This window comes from Hypomesus transpacificus, unplaced genomic scaffold (assembly GCF_021917145.1).
Source record: "Hypomesus transpacificus isolate Combined female unplaced genomic scaffold, fHypTra1 scaffold_64, whole genome shotgun sequence".
NCBI classification, from domain to species: domain Eukaryota; kingdom Metazoa; phylum Chordata; class Actinopteri; order Osmeriformes; family Osmeridae; genus Hypomesus; species Hypomesus transpacificus.
Window position 1 is genome coordinate 257,367 of NW_025814036.1, and position 20,705 is coordinate 278,071.

A 20,705-nucleotide genomic window follows, 5' to 3' on the forward strand; every position below is an offset into this window, starting at 1 on the left:
TGATCAGGACCAGTTATGTATTCATTAACATATTTCTTAAGGAAGCAAACCGATAAGGCGCACAAACAAGGGATGCTGTCCAGGCGTGGCTTTTATTTGAATATCCAATATGAGAATGCGTGGGAGGATGTAGGCTATATACAAAGCTCTTTCCATCAGATCAACAGATATCAAAGTAATGAACAGTGAAGGTCGACTGATGAACTCGAGGATTTAAATTATTGAGGAGGATGAGAAGAGAGGCACTGCGCAGCAGGTAGTTTACAATCCTACTTGTGGCACCGCCGAAGTATTTTCCTCACTCACTTCAAGTACATTTTAAATGCATTTGCAGCTTTGACAGCTGTGCGCACGATGGCAGAGGTTGGAAGCTTTCTTGGGGCACTCGATCTGGAATTACAAAGTTTTCCTGCACTTGGAAATATGCCATTGGCAGAGTCGCCCGTGGGATTAAATGAACGTTTGGGACAGATTGAGGGGAGGTTACAACGGGGTTTGCTGACGGATTTTGGTCACCTCAAAGGGATTTTGCGGCGACGGCAGCTGTACTGCCGTACGGGCTTTCATTTGGAGATATTTCCTAACGGAACTGTTCACGGGACAAGACAGGACCATAGCAGATTTGGTGAGTAAACAAAGATTGCAATCCATAATGTACACAATCCAGCCAATGTAGTGCGTGCAGTGGAATGTTCTCAAACATATCTTGCTGAAGTGTCCAGGGGCCTGTTCTACGAATCAAGATTTGGCGCTAGCAAGGTAACTTCAGGTTCAACCCAGGGTTTTCTGTAGGCTACTACGACGGTGGATCACTTGTGACTGGGGTAGATCGCCATGGTAGCACATGCTGAACGGCTAACCTGGTCGGGAGCAGGTTAAATTGGAGATCAGAGATCAACCGGTATAAAAACGCCGCCCATTCTTGACGATAATGTCGTCACCGTTTATAGAAGATCCTGTGGAGCTTGATGCGCGGATAGTGTGAGGTGCGCTCAGAAGAGCCAGAACATTTAGACACCGACCAAACCCTTTCGCATTCTCTCATGAGTATCTTTATGAAATACATAGATTCTTAGCAGAGGGAATTACGTATATTGCCAGCTTCTTGAGCCGTATGTTGCCAATGCGACACATTGAAGCTGTGCACTCAGTCCCACATACTGTATGCACAGCGTTTCGTTATTTCTATGGGTACTTTTATAGTGTGGGTGATGCGGAGAACCTGAGCAAGAACACGGTCTGCCGCGCAGTTTGCTACGGATTTTCTTTGATGTCTGTTGCCACCATATTCTGATTAATGGAGTGATGAAAAAGAGATATCGAAAGTGCCCTTTGTAAAAACTTTGGACTCCAATATGTTGACAAAATGAAACAAAGATTTTCACTCAATGTTAGTTATCACATGGGGGGGTTTCATGTTGATAAGTTATCCCTATTCACTGGGGCGTCTCCCCTTAACCCTTTTGTCCTTGGGTTGCTTTGACCCATTTTCTAATAATTTCCATTCCAGAAATTGGGGTTTCTTTCAACTAAAACATTTCAAACCAAAAAGAACAACGTGTATCTGTACAATGCTCTTCACAAGTTAAATGAAATGATAATTTCACTACTACTCATTGAATTTTGATGTTTCATTCACTTTTATACAATTTTTCAAAAATAATAAATAGGACAATAAAGGGAAAAGTGGTGAACCCCCCAAAAGACTCAAAAGGCACAACAAAAAAGCCACAAAAAGGTATAAAAAGACCAACACGTAGAAAAAAGTTTAAAAAATACATCCTCATTGTGTTCTCCCTTCCCTAGGAACAGAGGAAAATGATGTCAGTGTAACTAAGTTTAGTGCCATTCATGCAGTCATGTATTATCTCTTCTCATATTCCAGTTTTTCTATCTAGCCTTGTTTTTTTTATTAAAAGCCTCTTATAATCAAGCTCCAGGGTTATTTTATACAGGGCCCTCACATTATCTGCTCCAACCTGTAACAAATAAAGAAGGCCCTAGGCTCAGGGGGAGGAATAAGTTCCTCTTCCTGCTGAGTTTAACACCATAGCAATTTACTCAATTGAGTCATATTTGAAATGAGCACTTTAAGGACTTATGTCTTATGTTGAGACCACCACCATTAGTAAGTCATTACAAACACTTAAATCACAGCCACACGTTCACACACTCTCACCATCTGTGTTGCAAGTGGTAAATAAAACTCAAGTGTACCCACAAAATGAGCAGCCAGACACAGTTTCCTGATCATCTACGACCTCCACTTGAGAAGGTAAGTGGTATATTTTATCAATTTTCAGCAACCACATATGGCATACATACTCGCGTATGACTATTAGTTTCACTGTTACCTCTGTATGGCACAGTGGGACGACAGTGGGTGGTGGCAGCAACACCACTGTATTTCCTATCACTGCAGAGAACAGTAATACATTTCACTCCTACAATATTCATAAATAATTGTTGAATGAACATGGTCAAATAGATTACTTGAAACATACATATGCCTGGGCTTCCAACCTGCTGCCACCAGGGTCTGAAGAAATGCCCCCTTCCACTCTTCAGGAAGCAGTGCGTTAAGCTGGGAACACAAGTCTCTGATTCCCGGTCCATCAGCACTGGATCTCCCCAGGGCTGCGTCCTTTCTCCTCTGCTCTTCTCCCTGTACACCAACAGCTGCACCTCCAGTCATCCGTCCGTGAAACTCCTGAAGTTTGCAGACGACACCACCCTCATTGGGCTCATCTCTGGTGGAGACGAGTCTGATTGTAGGTGGGAAGCAGACAACCTGGTGACCTGGTGCAGCCAGAACAACCTAGAGCTCAATGCTCTCAAGACAGTGGAGATGGTTGTGGACTTCAGGAAGAACACAGCCCCACTCACCCCCATCACCCTGTGTGACTCCCCAGTCAACACTGTGGAGTCCTTCCGCTTCCTGGGCACTATCCTCTCCCAGGACCTCAAGTGGGAACTGAACATTAGCTCCCTCACCAAGAAAGCACAACAGAGGATGTACTTCCTGCGGCAGCTGAAGAAATTCAACCTGCCAAAGACAATGATGGTGCACTTCTACATAGCCATCATTGAGTCCACCCTCACCTCCTCCATCACCACCTGGTACGCTGCTGCCACTGCCAAGGACAAGAGCAGGCTGCAGCGTATCATCCGCACTGCAGAGAAGGTGATTGGCTGCAATCTGCCTTCCCTCGAGGTCCTGCACACCTCGAGGACCCTGAGACGAGCGAAGAAGATTGTGGCGGACTCCTCCCACCCTGGTCACTCCCTGTTTCAAACACTCCCCTCCGGCAGAAGGCTGCGGTCCATCAGGACCAAAACCTCACGCCATACAAACAGTTTCTTCCCTTCGGCTGTTTGCCTCCTCAACAAGGCCAAAGCTCACACTGACTGAATGTCTTTAAAAACTATTTACATTTTGCTCTACACTCAATTCCTGTAATATTTGTATTTTATATTGTATTTTATATTGTAAATTGGCAACTTATATTTTACTTATTGTATATTTTATTTTAATTGTATTCCACTTAGTATTGCTAGTTTATGTATCCTTAGTATAGTTAGACCACATATTTAAATTTAAGATTCCTATATGTTTACTGTATGCACCTTCCTGCCAAAGCAAATTCCTTGTCTGTGCAAACTTTCATGGCAAATAAATCCCATTCTGATTCAGATTCTGATTCCATCATGGGGTGACCCTGCTAACTGGAGAGGGCCAGCTCCTCGGCAGGAGTGAAGTCCTGTGGAGGAGTCCTTCCCCCTCAGTTGCATAATTGTTCTTCCTGTTGGCTGCAAGCAATTTCATTGTTCTATTTGCGTTTTTTTGCTATACAATATCCTACAAAAGGGACTAATTCAGGCAATTCAGCCTGTACTTGTTGGCCTTAAATATGTGCAAGTATGGCCTACTTACCGTTTTGAATTATGGTTTTATATTTATTTTTTATTTGCTCCCACGATCGTTTGCCACTGCAGGGTTGCAACTAAAATAATACAGCAACAAAGGTTTAACGTTGTGGAATGCACACGTGAAATTATGGTCACATCTTCAATAAGTTATGTAGCTTACGCATTTACAGCGTCTGCTATTTTCTGCCAGCTTGGCAGCAGCGACTTTGTTGAATTTTGACTGTATTATGTCTGTATTCCTGATATGCTTGTATTACAATATTTCACGCAGGAGGAGTAGAAAAAGTTTGGAAGATTATTGTCTGCTCCTCCTAAGTGAAATATGCGGCTCTTAGGTGCGTTCGACATGACCCGACTTCATGCGGCGCTGCAGCCGGCTGCAGGCGGCTGACTTGAAACAGTGAATTCTGGTTAGACTTTTTGTCCGACTTGAGACGGAGCCGAGGACACGTCACTGTGACGTAGCCATCAAAGTACCGTGAGATCGATTCGAGAACTGCCGGCTGTCTAGCCGACCGCATTTTCTCAAGAGCAACTGCACGGGTTCAAGTGACGACACAGCTATTTCATGATTGGCCTGACTCACACATGACAACTTTGACGTGTGTTTTGTAATATTGGGACACCTTCAGTTTCGCCAATGCTCAGATCTGGACCAAACAATTGCATTGAATTAAACATTTATGGAAGAAAGGGTTTTACTCCGCCTCTTCACTAACGGAAAGACTACGTTTAATTATAAATAGAGTAAAGTAAGCAAACAGCGCTTAATCGGCCGTGATTGACGTCAACGCAGCAAACCACGAGAAGCTGAAATGTCCGACTTCACAGAGCCATTTTCAACTCCTCCCCGACTAAAGTAAGCAAACAGTGCTTAATCGGCCGTGATTGACGTCAACACAGCAAACCACGAGAAGCTGAAATGTCCGACTTCACAGAGCCGTTTTCAACTCCTCCCCGACTGCAAGCAGCCACTCTCGCCGGTTGTTTCATGCAGCCGCAGTCCATGTCGAACGCACCTCTTGTTTCGTCCATGTTTGCAATTGGACATACGGTGCAAACACCACCCTTTTAAGTGAACGCGCACGTCTCTAGATTGGAAAGATCTGGGTTGAGTTAGAGAATTGATAACCGCCGTCGTAGTACTGCTTATCGTGATTGGGATTGATACCGTGCGTGTCCAGTACAGCGGAGCGCCGGCTTCTCATCCATTTTCAATTAAACCGGGCGTTGACGCTGGTGTAGGGCATTGTGGGAGCGTACGCGAGCGTCAACGCCCGGTTTCATTGAAAATGGATGGGAAGCCGAAGCGCCGCGCCGCTCCGCTGTAGTGGACACGCACGGTTACAGTGCGTTCACACTGCAGCGACGCGAATCGCTTGCCATCGCTTGCCTTCCCACAGTTCAACACGCTCGGGGGCGTTTCAAACAGATGAATGTAGAATGTAGTTCTCTAAAGTCACTGTTGTAGTTGTAAGTGTGCAGACTTGGGTTTACGTACTCGCAACATCGATCAAAATACAACTTGTATACAAAATACAAAACTGTTTAATAGACATACACATTGGCATATGTAAAAAAAATAATATTTACATTTAGCGGACGCTCTTATCCAGAGCGACTTACAGTAAGTACAGGGACATTCCCCCCGAGGCAAGTAGGGTGAAGTGCCTTGCCCAAGGACACAACGTCATTTGGCACGGCATCGATCCGGCGGGGAATCGATCCGGTAACCTTCTGATCACTAGCCTGACTCCCTCACCGCTCAGCCATCTGACTTTATTATATTACTCAAAGTCTCTGCTAATCTGTCGATACGATAGGGAGTTCCAGCCGGGCTAGCTAGCTATCTAGTTACCACAGAACGAAGTTACGTACTGTGACTAGACGGAATTTGAAAGTACAAGCACCAACTACTTCGGCAACCTTGCGCCATGCATTGTTTTTATTATTATTAACATCTCTGTACGAATACAGCTATGTATCGTACAGGACTGGGTAAGCAGCCACACAAACGATTTGTTTCTCCCCCACCTTGAAACCTAGAGAGCTAGAAATGTTTACCATGGTTGCTATGTTACGAAAAACAAGAAAACACTCCGCCATCGCTAGCGAAAATCGCTCCTCATTTGCATAAAGTTGAGAAAATCTCAACTCGGTCACGTTGCGTCACTACCCACAATGCACCACGTAAGCGATTCGCCTGGCTCCATAGAAAATGAATGGAAAACGCTCGCATCGCGTCGCTGCAGTGTGAATGCACTATTAGGCTTCACGTAGCCGGGTAACTGAAAGTAATCCAGAGCATGTTGATCTTGATTCGTAGTACAGGCCCCAGGTTTTATTAAAGATTGTGATCAATTAAATTAAATTATGAGTTATAAACATTGCCGTTTAGTGCTGGAGGGTTTTCAAATTTGAGCACAACAATGTACGATCAAAGTCCCACACAACCCACAAGGCTTTTATTTAAATCCCGTTCACGATGGGGACGGTGTTTTATTTTTGCTCTTTCTGATTTCAAACTCACTTCAAGGATCCCATTTGCAGTCACCACCATATTTATATATCAAATAAAATAAATCATTAGAGGTGTGGTTTGCACTTCTTGATCGCGTGTCATCTCGCAGGTGCGAATGAATAGCTAAAAGTTAACTTAAAACAAGCCCACGTCGGAATCCAGGGAAGGTTTAAAAGTTGACCTGCAGCAAACAAGCAAGTTTACAAATGTGGTTGGTCTGTGTTGTGCATGTGTGCGTGTGTTTGTGAATGTCTGTATGTTAAGTCACATTAGCTTTAGATATTTTAACCCTGGCTCTGATTAGACAGTATTAAAGCATTAAGCAGGCAGCATTAAAAAGGTTCAGCACACCCCTGGAATGAGAAAGATGTGCGCTGTGTTTCCCATGCATGGTAATCTCTTGCCACACAGAAGCCTATGACTTCATAATCTGTCATAAACACCAATTGAAAGTTTATCCCTACCTTCTTTGATGAGGATATACAAGTTCATGCTGTGGACCTTAAATTCAGCGGTTATTTGACCATTACCTGAATGTCAGGAACAGTCTTTAAACACATAATTATTCTCAGATTAAAGTAGCATTTGTAGATCTTTGCTGAATAGCCTGGTATAGCCTGAAATGTATTTTCCATGTGTAGAAGAGATGGAGATATGAGAATGGGATAGACTCATCCGGTCCTCAAGTCTGTCTTCAGAAAACAGCTTAGTAAAGCTTGATGACCACTGTTATATTGTTATTAATGTAATGATCAGTGGAGCGGGTTGCACCAACAGGATTTAGGACCAGTCTTAAACTAAGACTGGCATAACTCAACGTTCTATGTCTAAAATGATGTTGCGCCTGTTGCACCACGCTGACTTAAGCTGCTTTTTCCCTAAGTCTAGTCCTAAATGTTACGCCCTGTGGAGAGGAGTCTTATGTTAAAACAGAACGTTTTCTGTGTTGGTTTCTATAGTAGGCTAATTTTCACAAAACCGTTGAGTGCAGCTAAAACAACAAGTAGCCTATAACAATGGCGCGTCTAATTTATAGATTGTATAATGAACGCGCTTTAAGACGTGAGAGAGTAGTGCGAGACAGAACTAACCCGCTGGATATGTACAATGATGAGGAGTTATTTCAGAGGTTTCGTTTCAGTAGGGTTGAGATTTTTTCTCTAGTGGACGAACTGTCCGACGATTTGCGCTTTCAGGCAGACCGAAATGCTGCCCTGACGCCAACGTTACAGTTTTTAATTGCACTGAGGTTTTATGCAAACGGTGCATCTAAAAACACCGTGGGGGACATGATCGGCGTGCATAAATCTACAGCTCGTAGAGTTATTCGTAGGGTCTCGCTGTCACTGAGTCGCCGCCTACCGCATTATGTCAACTTGTCTAACGAGGCCGAGGCAATCGCTGTCAAGCAGCGTTTCCGCCAGGCGTCTGGCATCCCTGGTATCGTCATGGTAGAAATGTATGGGTATCATGGCATGACTCCAGGAGTGGGTTGCACCAACTAGTCTTTGCTAAGACTGTCTTAAGTCCTAAGTCAGTCTTAGTTAAGAACGGTCTTAGGCCCATATCTAACGCCTGTTGCTCCAACTGAATTTACGACCAGTCTTAACTAAGACTGGTGGTAACATGCGCGTTCATGAAAGTGCCCGTGGAATTCTAGAATGGAACGTGCGTTGCCATGATACCCATACATTTCTACCATGATGATACCAGGGATGCCAGACGCCTGGCGGAAACGCTGCTTGACAGCGATTGCCTCGGCCTCGTTAGGCAAGTTGACATAATGCGGTAGGCGGCGACTCAGTGCCAGCGAGACCCTACGAATAACTCTACGAGCTGTAGATTTATGCACGCCGATCATGTCCCCCACAGTGTTTTGAAATGCACCGTTTGCATAAAACCTCAGTGCAATTAAAAGCTGTAACGTTGGCGTCAGGGCAGAATTTCGGTCTGCCTGAAAGCGCAAATCGTCGGACAGTTCGTCCACTAGAGAAAAAATCTCAACCCTACTGAAACGAAACCTCTGAAATAACTCCTCATCATTGTACATATCCAGCGGGTTAGTTCTGTCTCGCACTACTCTCTCACGTCTTAAAGCGCGTTCATTATACAATCTATAAATTAGACGCGCCATTGTTATAGGCTACTTGTTGTTTTAGCTGCACTCAACGGTTTTGTGAAAGTTAGCCTACTATAGAAACCAACACAGAAAACGTTCTGTTTTAACATAAGACTCCTCTCCACAGGGCGTAACATTTAGGACTAGACTTAGGGAAAAAGCAGCTTAAGTCAGCGTGGTGCAACAGGCGCAACATCATTTTAGACATAGAACGTTGAGTTTCGCCAGTCTTAGCTTAAGACTGGTCCTAAATCCTGTTGGTGCAACCCACTCCTGATGTTTACTCCAACAAATCTTTAATTAGAGGTCTTTAATTAGAGGTCCAATAGGTGTCATAGACACTACCGGATTAACAAAGAGGAAAATAAAAATGTCTCAAAGTTTTTATCTAGATGGTGATTCTGTTCTAAATGTATGTATACAGTATGTTCAAGTTCAAGTCTTTTACTTGTCAGGTGCACAGAACAACACAAGGTTAGACTGGGCACTGAAATTCTTAAGACAAGACAACGCAAGCACCTAGCATAACATAACATATAAGTACACGGAACAAATTTACATCTATGCTGAGCTTAGATAAGTGAAACTTCCTAAATATACAGATAGCAATAAATAAACGACTATACTAACCCTAACACTAAAACTTCCTAAATTACAGATAACAATAAATAGTACGCTATACTAACCCTAATGCACAAAAAACCTGTTTCAACCCTATAACCTATTCTAACCTACGTGGAGTACAGTGCAATAGTGCAAATTTGCAGATCAGTGACTTATGTCAATGACCAAACAGGAGCCTGGTGGCGAGTATGTGTTGTACTGTCATTGGCCGGGTTTCCCAGATTCGTTAAGAAGCTCTTAACGCTAAGAGCGTCTTAAGAACGTTCTAAGAGCGCTCTAGAATGCTCTTAGAACGTTCTTAAGAAGCTCTTAACGTTAAGAGTTTCTTCATGAATCTGGGAAACCTGGCCATTGTTGATAGTGTGTGCATGTTTGTGTGGTGCTGAATCCCGTCCGTGTTTGTAATGTATGTACTCTTGTCTGATGGTGCTATGTGTTCGTTCAGGTATCCTGGAGTTCATCAGTCTAGCTGTAGGTTTGGTGAGCATCCGTGGTGTGGACGCGAGTCTCTACCTGGGCATGAATGAGAAAGGAGAGCTCTATGGGTCGGTAAGTTAAACCCCCCTCCACTGAACCACCTCCCCCACCCCCGCCTCGACAACACGTCATCCCAAACACCCCCACTCCCTGTATACTGCTGCTCCTGTCATTAATATGAAGTAATGTACATTTCTGGTGAATGCTCTTCTCGGTTCAGTGCTCCTGGTTCCGGAGACCCATGGAGATGTCAAAATGTGGCATCAAGTAGACAAGAACAATCTTTTTTGTCAGTGGAATAACAAGTAATCATATGCTGTCACAGGAGTGTGTGCAGACTGAAGCATGCTCAGAAGACCTTCCGCTACTAGTGTTCCAGTGACTCTTCCTCACTCTTTTTTTTAGCACAGCACCATAAGCTGGAGCAAAGCAACACAGCAGGGGTCTAGGGACCAGTGCTTGTTGTCATGGTCTGTTTCTCATGGTTCTCAAGGATGACATTGATAGTGCACAGATCAACAGACATGCCTGTATCCAGCTTGGCAAACAGAGAGATACAACAACAGAGACAGCATGCCAGAGCCAGACACAGCAGTGGTATTATGTTAATCTTACTACATAAAAAGCCAGGCTGGCTAGGAACGACTCAAGGCCCAGTCCAAGGCCCAGGGCCCACATCATGTACATTTAGTCGAGAACATTATTTGAGAATTTCTTTAAATATGTTTGTGAGCATCATTTCTCACCTTAATTTCATTAAGTTGGCTAGCTTTGTTCAGGGGGAAATACCCTTGAAGAAAAACAAAGAGAATGATACAGAATGAGGGTGAGACAGAAGTAGATGGACTATTAGTAAGAAAGTTTGTCTGTATGTCTAGGTATGTGTGTAATACAGGGTTACGCCCTATAAAGTGTACCGCAACACATGTGGGCCTAAGACAGAAAGGGAGACAGAGACATAACCAGGAACAGGGATAAAGACAGAAACAGGGACAGGGACAGAGATAGCACTTGTTAATTACAAAGGATAAACAAAGGGATATTTTGCTGGTTTATGAGGGGCTGACATTCTGACCACGTCATCTGAGTTGAGAGAGAGATGGAGAGAGATACTATCTGAGTTAGTCACCTGACGGGTATGCGAATGATGGGATTAGACCAACAAGTGGGATGAAGAGAAAGACAGATAAAGAGGACAAATTAACTTTGTTGTTGTTGTTGTTGTAACCAAGTTTTGAGCAAGAGGGGGATGTATTGGCGATGGGACAGTAGAGTCAGGATGTAGATCATGGGTCTGTGTTTACAAACTACATCACTACTGTGTCATCTGCGTTAAATTGTTTTGTGAATTGTTTTGTACATACTGTATGTGTATTACCCCTTTGTGTCACCAGCGTTAAATAGTTTTATATGTGTGTACCCTGTGATTTAAAGGGGTCATAGGAAAAAACGAGTTTACTTTGTCATAGTTGAACGACAGTTTGGTGGGTAAAATGGACATACAGCAGTGTTTCCCACACATAGACTAATTTGTGGCGGTGCGCCACAGAATCAACACCGGCCGCCACACATTGCGTTTCGTAAAAAAAATTTTTTTATCGCTATTTAGGTTAAAACACGCAGCGTATTCGTTCAGCTGCATTTCCTTTCCCCTGCTCTCCCTCCGTCTCTCTGTCACTCATGCGTCTTTCTCACATATGCACAGTCACAACGTCAGCACACGTTAGCAACAATGCATACATATGCCGTTCTAGTAAGACCGACAGCTATATCAGCGAGCCTTCAGCATTAGTGCCGTAGCTAAAAGTCGAGGAAAGTTGAGGCTACTTTTCGCTAAGTACCTTACTCACATTTACATTTAGTCATTTAGCAGACGCTCTTATCCAGAGCGACTTACAGTAGCCTACTCAAAGTTTCCCCTTCGTTCTTTTGGTGAGAAGTCTCAAGAGCTAGCTTACCCGGCGTCATGGAGCCGACCAGTTAAATAGTTGTTTAGCACTAGCGTTGCTACATGCATAATGCAGAAATGATATGTTAGTTGTTGTTAATTTTGTGAAGGTGTGAATAATTTTGGATTAATATTTAATGTAACAAATTACTAATTAACTGTAACGAATTATTAACGAAGGAATTATTACGACCCCCCCCCGGTCTGACAACCCCCACCCCTCCCCGCCACAATTAGATTTCTAATCTGTGGGAAACACTGTACAGAGAACCTCAAGTCCCATTGACACCTCTTTCCTATGCAAATCTCATAATTTGAAACTGCCGCTGTAAAACGGGCGGTTTCCGAAAAGCCACCTTATTTGTCTCTGGTCTGTACCTTTGTCATGCCCAAAAATGTACATATGTGTATGCTTATCACAACCGCAAGCTGTAAGTAGGATTTTGTCGCTAACAGTTATTAGCAATGCTAACGTATCCTGTATTTAGCATTGGTGGAATGTATGATGATTTAGTTTATTGGCAATGGGGGTAACGTTATTTCATTTTCCTGACTGTGTTTCATTCGAATAAATAACCTGTGTTGTCATGTAAATCTACAATTCACGATGCATGTTTGGCTATGTTGTGTCTTTGCTCCTCAGCTTCCCTCGTTGTAAACCAACCGGCGCGCAGCTCATCTAAATATTCATGAGCATACCATAAAAGGGAGAAAACCTATTATTCTAGGGCTATTTCACAGGGTTGCCTTACAGTGCATTCACACTGCAGTGGAGCGGGCGGAGCGGAGCGTCGGCTTCCAATACATTTTCAATTAAACCAGGGCATTGTGGGAAGGCGAGCGGAGCGTTGACGCTCGCGTAGGGCATTGTGGGAAGGCAAGCGGAGCGTTGCAAGTTGGATTTTCTCAACTTTATGTAAATGAGGAGCATGAAAACACTGGTGTTGGCCAATCAGATTGGTTTCTTGTAACTTAGCAACCGTTGGTAATGGTAAATATTTTCAAGATGTAGGAGAAACTTATCGTATATGTGTCTACACACCCAGTCTTGTTTTATACGCCTCTGTACGATTAAAGAGACGTTAACAAAAAATATATACCTGGCGCAGGGTTGCCGAGGTTGTCGGTGTCCCTGGTGTGTTAAATTCAGTCTCGTCATATTACATTTACATTCAGTAGATGCTCTTTATCCAGAGCGACTTACAGTAAGTACAGGGACATTCTCCTGAGGCAAGTAGGGGGATTTGCCTTGCCCAAGGACACAACTTCATTTTGCACAGCCGGGAATCAGACCAACAACCTTCTGATTCATAGCCCGACTCCCTAACCGCTCAGCCATCTGACCCCCGGAAAGTTAGAGCTACCTACGTAGCTATAACTTTCGTCTGTGCTAGCTGCATACTACACTACCTAGTCTAGTTCACCCGGCACACGATTGACATTCAACGTCGAAATGCTGGTTGGCAGTCACTTGCTAGCCATACAGTAAATGTGTAGTGGCCATAACCTAGCGAATGTTACTGGAAAAATGTATGGTCTGCACACTTGCCCATGACAACGTTTAACACAAACTACAACCGTGACCTCAGAGAGTGCTGTACTATAGCCTAGTTGACAAGATCATGCAACATCTAGTCAGCGTATCTGATTCCTTGCATCATGCCGTGTAAAAGCTGTATTTTGATCGAGACAGGAGCACCTATATTTATATCAATAATGATCGATATTGTAAGTCCATGAACCCAAGTCTGCACACTTGCCCATGACAACGTTTAACACAAACTACAACCGTGACCTCAGAGAACTACAACTCTGTATTAACTTTTCTAACACGCCCCCGAGCGTGGTGCACTGTGGTAAGGCCAGCGGTGCAGAGCGTTAAAAAACGCTGCAGTGTGATCGCACCGTTAGGGAGCATATAACAGCACCTGTGCCATTTTCAGCCCAACCGATGTTACATGCCCTATTCAGAGACCTTAAGGAACAGTGTGAAATACCCTATAAAACTGACTACTAACCTGAATTTCATTGCCACAGCCCAAACTTTGTCAAGGTGTTCATGAAAATAATTAATTTGAGCCTAAACCGTACAACGGAACGTTAAATCGAATTCAACCGACGCAATCGCTACCAAGACGAACACAGTAGTACAGTCTAGTATTGTATTGTAGTAGTACAATTAACGGGGCAGCTTCTGACAATAATCGCTACCAGTGAGCTTTTTATGAATGAGCAATTTTCCCCTAAATAAATGTCAAGCTTATTTACGTTTTTGGGGGCACATTTTCAGTTAGCAGATGGTACTGTTTGAATCATGATTCCATCTGAGATAGGTACTGCCGGTAACGTCGTTGTTAGAATAAGCTTCAAAGGGGGTTCTTTATTAATGAATGAATGCAATATGAGTAGGCTAAATGGCTGACAATATCATGAGAAGGGGAAAAACTTAAAAGGACGTTTAAGTCATAGAGATTAGGTCCATTTTTACACCGGTCTGCCAAATGTATTTGTTTTGATTCAACTATGAGGTTGTTGATCACCATTCCCTCTTGCAGGGGAAATGAAAAGACAACTATTTAATTCTACTCTTCACTCTTAGTATTTTGAGTTGTAAATGAGCAGAAAAAATTATGCTTTTAAATCTATGTAATCTTTATAAATATTAAGTAGGCTATGCATTTTTATATAAAATATACAGAAATATCAGTTGTAAAAATGTCATTTAAATACGGACCCTCTGCAACCGACGCAAGCAAGCACACCCTACAATTTTCCCAGAAATTGTACCCTCTCTCGTGTTTTGTTTTCTTGCATTAGCATATTTCATATTTTTCATGACTAAACTGTTTTTAGTATTATTTCCTATTCCTTATTTCCTCCCCTTTCCTGTGCAACACCACTTACAATTACATACTACTACTGCCACCACACATAATTATTACTAACTACTACTACAGTACTACTAGCTTTAGAACACTGTCAACACTAACCCCTTCCAGTACACACCATTTTATCTAATCCTGTGTGTACAATACCATGCCATTCTCTACCGAAACACCCGTTGTGTGTGTGTATGTTTGTGTGTACCAGTCCTAATCATCCCCCTGAATGGTATTGGGCATGGTAGCCCAATTCAGGCCTGAATGACTGGTCTTGGCAGGAGATACACATACACACACATATGTACATAAAGGCACTGTAGCCCCGATTCCCTGATAGCCCTGCCATTGTCATCCAGCAGTCTCATCTGTGAACCCACAACTATTTCTCAGGTTGTGCTGTCAGCTGAAGACTACTACATTAAAGAAGAGGGCTGGAAGTCAAGAAACAGAGAGGGGGATGTCGAGGGGATGGGGGAGAAGACAAACTACAGAGAAAAGGGAGGAGACAGGGAGACAAGAAGGAGTGTTGGAACAGTTATATCTGCAGTGTATGAGCAGCGGGTCTGACTGAAAAGTGCCATAATGGTTCATACTCTACTGTCATCACAAACACCTACTGCACTGCCTTCCAAGATGTCCACTGGCTGGTCTCATCTGATGCTGACCAGGATAAAGCCTGGTTTATGCTTCTGCGGGTATTCGTTCTTAATGTCATGTGCGGGTGTGGAGACCTGCCCAGCATTTAAAGTTGTGCGGCCATGTTGTGTTGATAGCCATTTTCTTTGCACTCCACAAAATGGTGGTTTGTTCGCTTGTAGCGCAAGAAAACCTCACAGAAGAAGTTACTGTGCTTTAGTAAACAAAATAATATTTTTAGCATCTTTCCCAATATAGCTAGGTAGCTATCTATCTACTAACTTTAGCTAGCTACCTAGCTATATTGGGAATTACGAACAAAAACGTTCTGGTATGACACGTTTGAGAGAATCAGTGAAATTTCTTGAGGAGATGTACGATGAGTTGGAAGAACATATTTGCTTATAGTTAATTAGAAAACAGAGACAGAAGACACAACTAGGCTTTTGAATATGTCTCAAACAGATAAGAGAAAATACAGCGTGATTGTTCAGCAGATGCAAACACGGATGAAGAGATGCATAAAAAAAAAATCTGAAATCCCAACGCTGTGTAACTCCTACCTCCGCCATCCAACCAATCAACAGATGTGTTCGACTCAAGCCCCCACCGCTCACTCCTTGGCTTGAGGTAAAGGCCCCAGTGGATGTTGGTGGTATTACATTTCCGATTAGGTACCCAGCTCGTCCGGTCGATTTTATTCTATTAAAGTCAACATATCTAAAACCATCTCCCCCAATTAAAAAAAATCTATTATCGAAGTTATATTCATACTTAGGTCACAACGGTGTATTAGGGCCAGGTGGGTTAAAAAAAGTAACATTCCGTGATTGCGAGAAAAAAGTCTGAGATTCTCAGAGTTTATCAGGTTTTTTTCAAGGAACCTCATCGCTTCACTTTGCATGGTCAACCTCATCACAACACAGACGCCGCCGCTTGGCATGTATAAAGCCTGCAGTAATGGATGACCTGATCAAATTATACTTTTCGATAGGTTCGTGGTTCAACAGGACACAGCCAAGATGCTGTGCTGTTCTAAACTGATCCACACCTTGAGGATCGACTAATTTGAGGATCTGTCGTATTGTGTCCTGTTCAACCACAAATCAAATTTGAATTGTCCGTATATTTAACCAACGATATCCTTGCATCTGTCCATTGCATTGTAGTTCCTGATGCACAAAAGCTATCACCTCATCCAAATAAGTAGTCCTATGATGTTTACTTCTGAATAGGCCCAAATCACAAAAGTTTAATCTGGATCAAAATTATCTGGATTTTGAAATCCCATGCTTTGCTATCCATGAGCAGGTAATCCATTTTACTTGTGTACTGGTTTTTCAAAGCAACATTGGATTGGATCACCCTGACCCAGATACAAACTTTTCAAGATGACCAAATCCGGATTCCCAGTGTTGTAAATGAGACTACATATAACAATGTAGGCCAATGTAGTAAGCTAGCCAAGTAAAGAACAGGTTCACAGGAATTCTGATTCAACATTTGTAATATTAGTATTTTATATTGCAAATTGGCAACTTCTATTTTATGGCAACTTATTATTATTTTATTGTATATTTTATTTTAATTGTATTCCACTTAGTATTGCTAGTTTATGTATCCTTAGTATAGTTGGACCACATATTTAAATTTAAGATTCCTATATGTTTATTGTTTGCACCTTACTGCCAAAGCAAATTCCTTGTCTGTGCAAACTTTCATGGCGAATAAATCCCTTTCTGATTCTGAATAGCCAGCATTGGGTCACTTTTAAGTGTTTTGATTTAAAGACACAGAAAAAGGTAAAATAAAACAATCCAAACATTTCTAGGATTCTAGTTGTAATGACCGCGAGGACGGAGAACGATGACGACGATCTCATGATTGGTCAGACTCATGGTCAGACATAACAACCATCAGGTGTGTTGTGTGTTTATTGTGACACCTTCAGTTTCACTAATGCTCAAATCCGGACTAAACACTAGGCCTACAATTGAATTAAATATTAGCCTTTATTGACAGACTTGCAATACTATCGTTGAATAAAGTGTTTTAGTTTGCCTCTTCACTAAAGGAAAGACTATGTTTAGTTTTGTTCTGGTTGTATTATCAATCTGCAGATTGGAGAGAGTTTAACATTGTTTAATAAATGACCAATTTCAGTGCACAACAATTAGCCAATATGGCTATTTGTCATCTGTAAACCCTTGACAGAATGTTAAAAAGTCACCCTAAAAAACAATACATCTTTGGCATTAAAGCATAAACCAGGTTTAACTCTACAGTGTAATATCACCCTCTCCTGCCCTTTTTAATCCCCCCTCTTTCTGCCACTCCGTCTCTCAACGTCTTCCTCCTCTCCTCTACCCTTTTTCACCCTCTGCCCATCTCTTTTCCCTCCTCTACCATACTTCTCTTCCCCTTTCTCCCTTGCCTTCTTTCCCTGTGTCTTTCTCCTACAGCGTCTTCCCCACTCACCACTTTTCTTAATCTCTTTTCTCCCCCCACCCTCTCTTTTCTCCTCCACTCTTCTCTTTTTCTCCATTAATCTAATGGGCAGGTATGAGCTCTTCTTTTAGTCATCCCTACAGGGCATTTATTCAGTAACTATCTAAAATCCCTAGTATAAGAAGCCTTGAAGCTCCTTCAGGTGTCCTGTGTTTGTGATGAGTATATAATCAAGCAGGTCTCCCACACAAACACTCAAGTTAAGCATTTGATTACCTTTCATCTCCACTTTAAAAAGCTCTTTAAACATGTTTTATTGGTCATTGCTACATGAGAAACATTTAAACGAAACTATTCATTAATTTTTCCTTCTTTGTCTCTATCCTCTTTTTCCTTCATTGTCTCTTCTACATTCATACATGTCTCTCTCCCTACCTCTCTCCCTATCTCACTCTCCTTTCCTCAATCTCTACCTCAGGAGAAACTAACGGCCGAGTGTGTGTTCAGAGAACAGTTTGAGGAGAATTGGTACAACACCTATGCCTCTACGCTCTACAAGCACATGGACACGGAACGTTTCTATTATGTAGCACTCAACAAGGACGGTTCGCCACGTGAGGGGAATAGGACTAAGAAACACCAGAAACTCACACACTTCCTTCCACGGCCTGTGGAGATCGATAAGATCCTACAGGCCTACAGAGACCTGTTTCAGTACAGATGACCAGAAACCTCATTGGTAAAACTGGGATAAGAAGAAGAGGATGATAAGGAAAATTAGAGTGGAAAAATTGATTGTCTGATCTACCCCCTCTACCTACCGCTTCTCCTCACCCCCAAGGTGTTTATGTTTGGTTCTTCTGTATAAATAGTGACCCCCCCCAGCTCCCTTTCCCAGTCACTACACATCAAATAAACACCAGATATTGCGTGTCTTCCAGGATGTAACCACCCAGTTTTGCGGAACTGTTTCTGATTGCAGATGGAATAGGATTTACTTCCTCAAAGCTACAACTAGAGATGGGGTGATGGAGAGAGGAAGAGAGGACAGTAGGAGGAAACAAAGCACGAGGAGATGGAGGAAAGGATGTCCAGGGAGAGGTGCTGGCCTCTGTTCCATGTGGCTGTTCCCCCGAGAGTAACCAGGGCTTAAAATTTAAGATCCACTTTAATATCAGATGGTCAGATGGCTGAGCGGTTAGGGAGTCGGCTATTAATCAGGTTGTTGGTTCGATTCCCGGCTGTGCCAAATGACGTTGTGTCCTTGGGCAAGGCACTTCACCCTACTTGCCTCGGGGGTACTTACTGTAAGTCGCTCTAGATAAGAGCGTCTACTAAATGTAAATATCTGATAATCCACACACCACACTATTCCCTACAACTCTAACTGAACACAGCCTAGTACAAAACCATGTCAATGTATTTCTATTTATTTATATCCATACATTCAATGCACTGTTAGAGACATGATGAGTCATGCTTGTTAAATTGTCAGGGTAGCAGTTAAAACATGTGGAACCTTTGCTTATGGATCACACTAATTTAGAGACAGAAATACAAGTTCAGCATAAAATACCTACCAGATAACCCCAAAAAACTGATTCAGTTCACAACAACAGAAAAAGGATTTTAGTTGTAAAATATTTTTGTCCTGTTCTCTGTCTGTAGGTGTTGATGTATTAAATAAATAAACGCTGGTTTTAGAACTTCAGTTTAAATATGAAGTTACAACAAAGTGTTGGTGTCTAATTACATGCTAAAACTGCTTCAAAAAACTGTTGTAACTGAATCCATCTTTAGTGAGTGATGTTTTCTGAGCATGGGCCTAAGGACACTATGGGATTGAAGTGAAGTGGAGTGAACTCATAAGCTATGTGCAAAAGGTTAACAATTTGACAGCCAATGAAAGTGAGATCATCCATGTCAGAGACCCAAAATGGAAAATATGTGCCTTATATGTGAGGTAAAACTGAGGATAACTGGTTGAGCAGGAAACCTATAGTTCACCAGGTTCCTTCCTAAATCTTTAATTGATGTGAAATAAAAAGATGTTCAGAGACACTAATGGATCAAATTGGTTAAAGAGCACTTAACAGTTTCCTTGAAGAGACACCCAATACGCCCGTATCTGATCTACAGGGGGTCTGATGCATCTGGAGACTAAGAGATGCATGTGAGTATGCGCGTGGGCACTTCTCTGACAGTAGTAGTGGTTATGGAAGTGTTCATCCAGTGTGTTTGGCTGTTTGGTTGAACGAAGAGCGACTTGCAGTGTTCAGAATTGTAGTAACATTATTAAATATGTAAGCAGCTGTGGTGTACATATATGGACAAATCCTATTTATGACATGTACAATGTATTTATTTTCTATACATATTAATTTGAAATATATATATATATATATTTATTTCAAAGATTTTATTTTGCAATAAATGAGTTATTGAACATCATAATCTAAAATATAGCCAGAAATTAGTTTATATTTAGTTTAACAATAAAATTGTCCTTCTCTTGAGTGTTCGACATGAGAGAACATTATTGCCTGGATCTTGGAGAATCTTCTGTAACAATTAAAATCATATATAAACACTATCTGACGTTTGAATCTTTTTTTCTGGAAAGAAAGTCCAGCTCAGAGTTGAAGCAAGTGAGAGCATAGCTAACCAACAGTTACACTTTTTTTTGTTTGTAAATTTGCCTAAGCCATTTGCTTCCGATCACATTTTAATAATGGCCCAAATCTTGTGGCAACTTCTGTCAATGACAGTAGTCCTGACCCATGGGTGAAGAAAATGATTGCCAATTAAGTGCTGCTTTAAAATTGTGATATTAAGTGAACAATCTAAATAGAGGGATACAAAATATTGCCATAGCATAATGCACTTTTCTTTACAATAATGCAATTTTCTTTACAATATTTTATGGTAAGAAAAAGCATATATGTCTCCTACCAAAACAGTAAACCTTGAGCAGCTCCTGCTTTTCTCCTGTGTTGAATTGTGTTTAACCTGGAGTTACATGCTTTATCCCAGGAGTGGAAGTTGGCTGGAGAAAGACTTCTCGTGGTCAAAAAGGAAATCCTAAAAAAGCAAATCCTAAAAAAAGCACCTCTACCACAA

The 20,705-nt window shown here is 42.1% G+C and overlaps 1 protein-coding gene across 1 annotated transcript; it reads left to right on the forward strand.

Annotated features, from left to right (window-relative positions):
- Window positions 1-135: 135 nt before the first annotated feature.
- fgf16 (fibroblast growth factor 16) lies at window positions 136-18,783 on the forward strand. The gene is made up of 3 exons (XM_047017777.1): window positions 136-625; window positions 9,640-9,743; window positions 18,064-18,783. The coding sequence occupies exons 1-3, from the start codon at window positions 355-357 to the stop codon at window positions 18,307-18,309; spliced, it is 621 nt and encodes a 206-aa protein (XP_046873733.1). The 5' UTR covers window positions 136-354; the 3' UTR covers window positions 18,310-18,783.
- The last annotated feature ends 1,922 nt before the right edge of the window (window positions 18,784-20,705 follow it).

What these genes read in the sequence shown, in the direction of transcription:
- fgf16 (XM_047017777.1), top strand. Translation starts at nt 355, where the DNA reads ATGGCAGAGGTTGGAAGCTTTCTTGGGGCACTCGATCTGGAATTACAA. An exon ending in ACAGGACCATAGCAGATTTG is followed by an intron (nt 626 to 9,639) that starts GTGAGTAAACAA and finishes GTGTTCGTTCAG; the next exon opens with GTATCCTGGAGTTCATCAGT. An exon ending in AAGGAGAGCTCTATGGGTCG is followed by an intron (nt 9,744 to 18,063) that starts GTAAGTTAAACC and finishes TCTCTACCTCAG; the next exon opens with GAGAAACTAACGGCCGAGTG.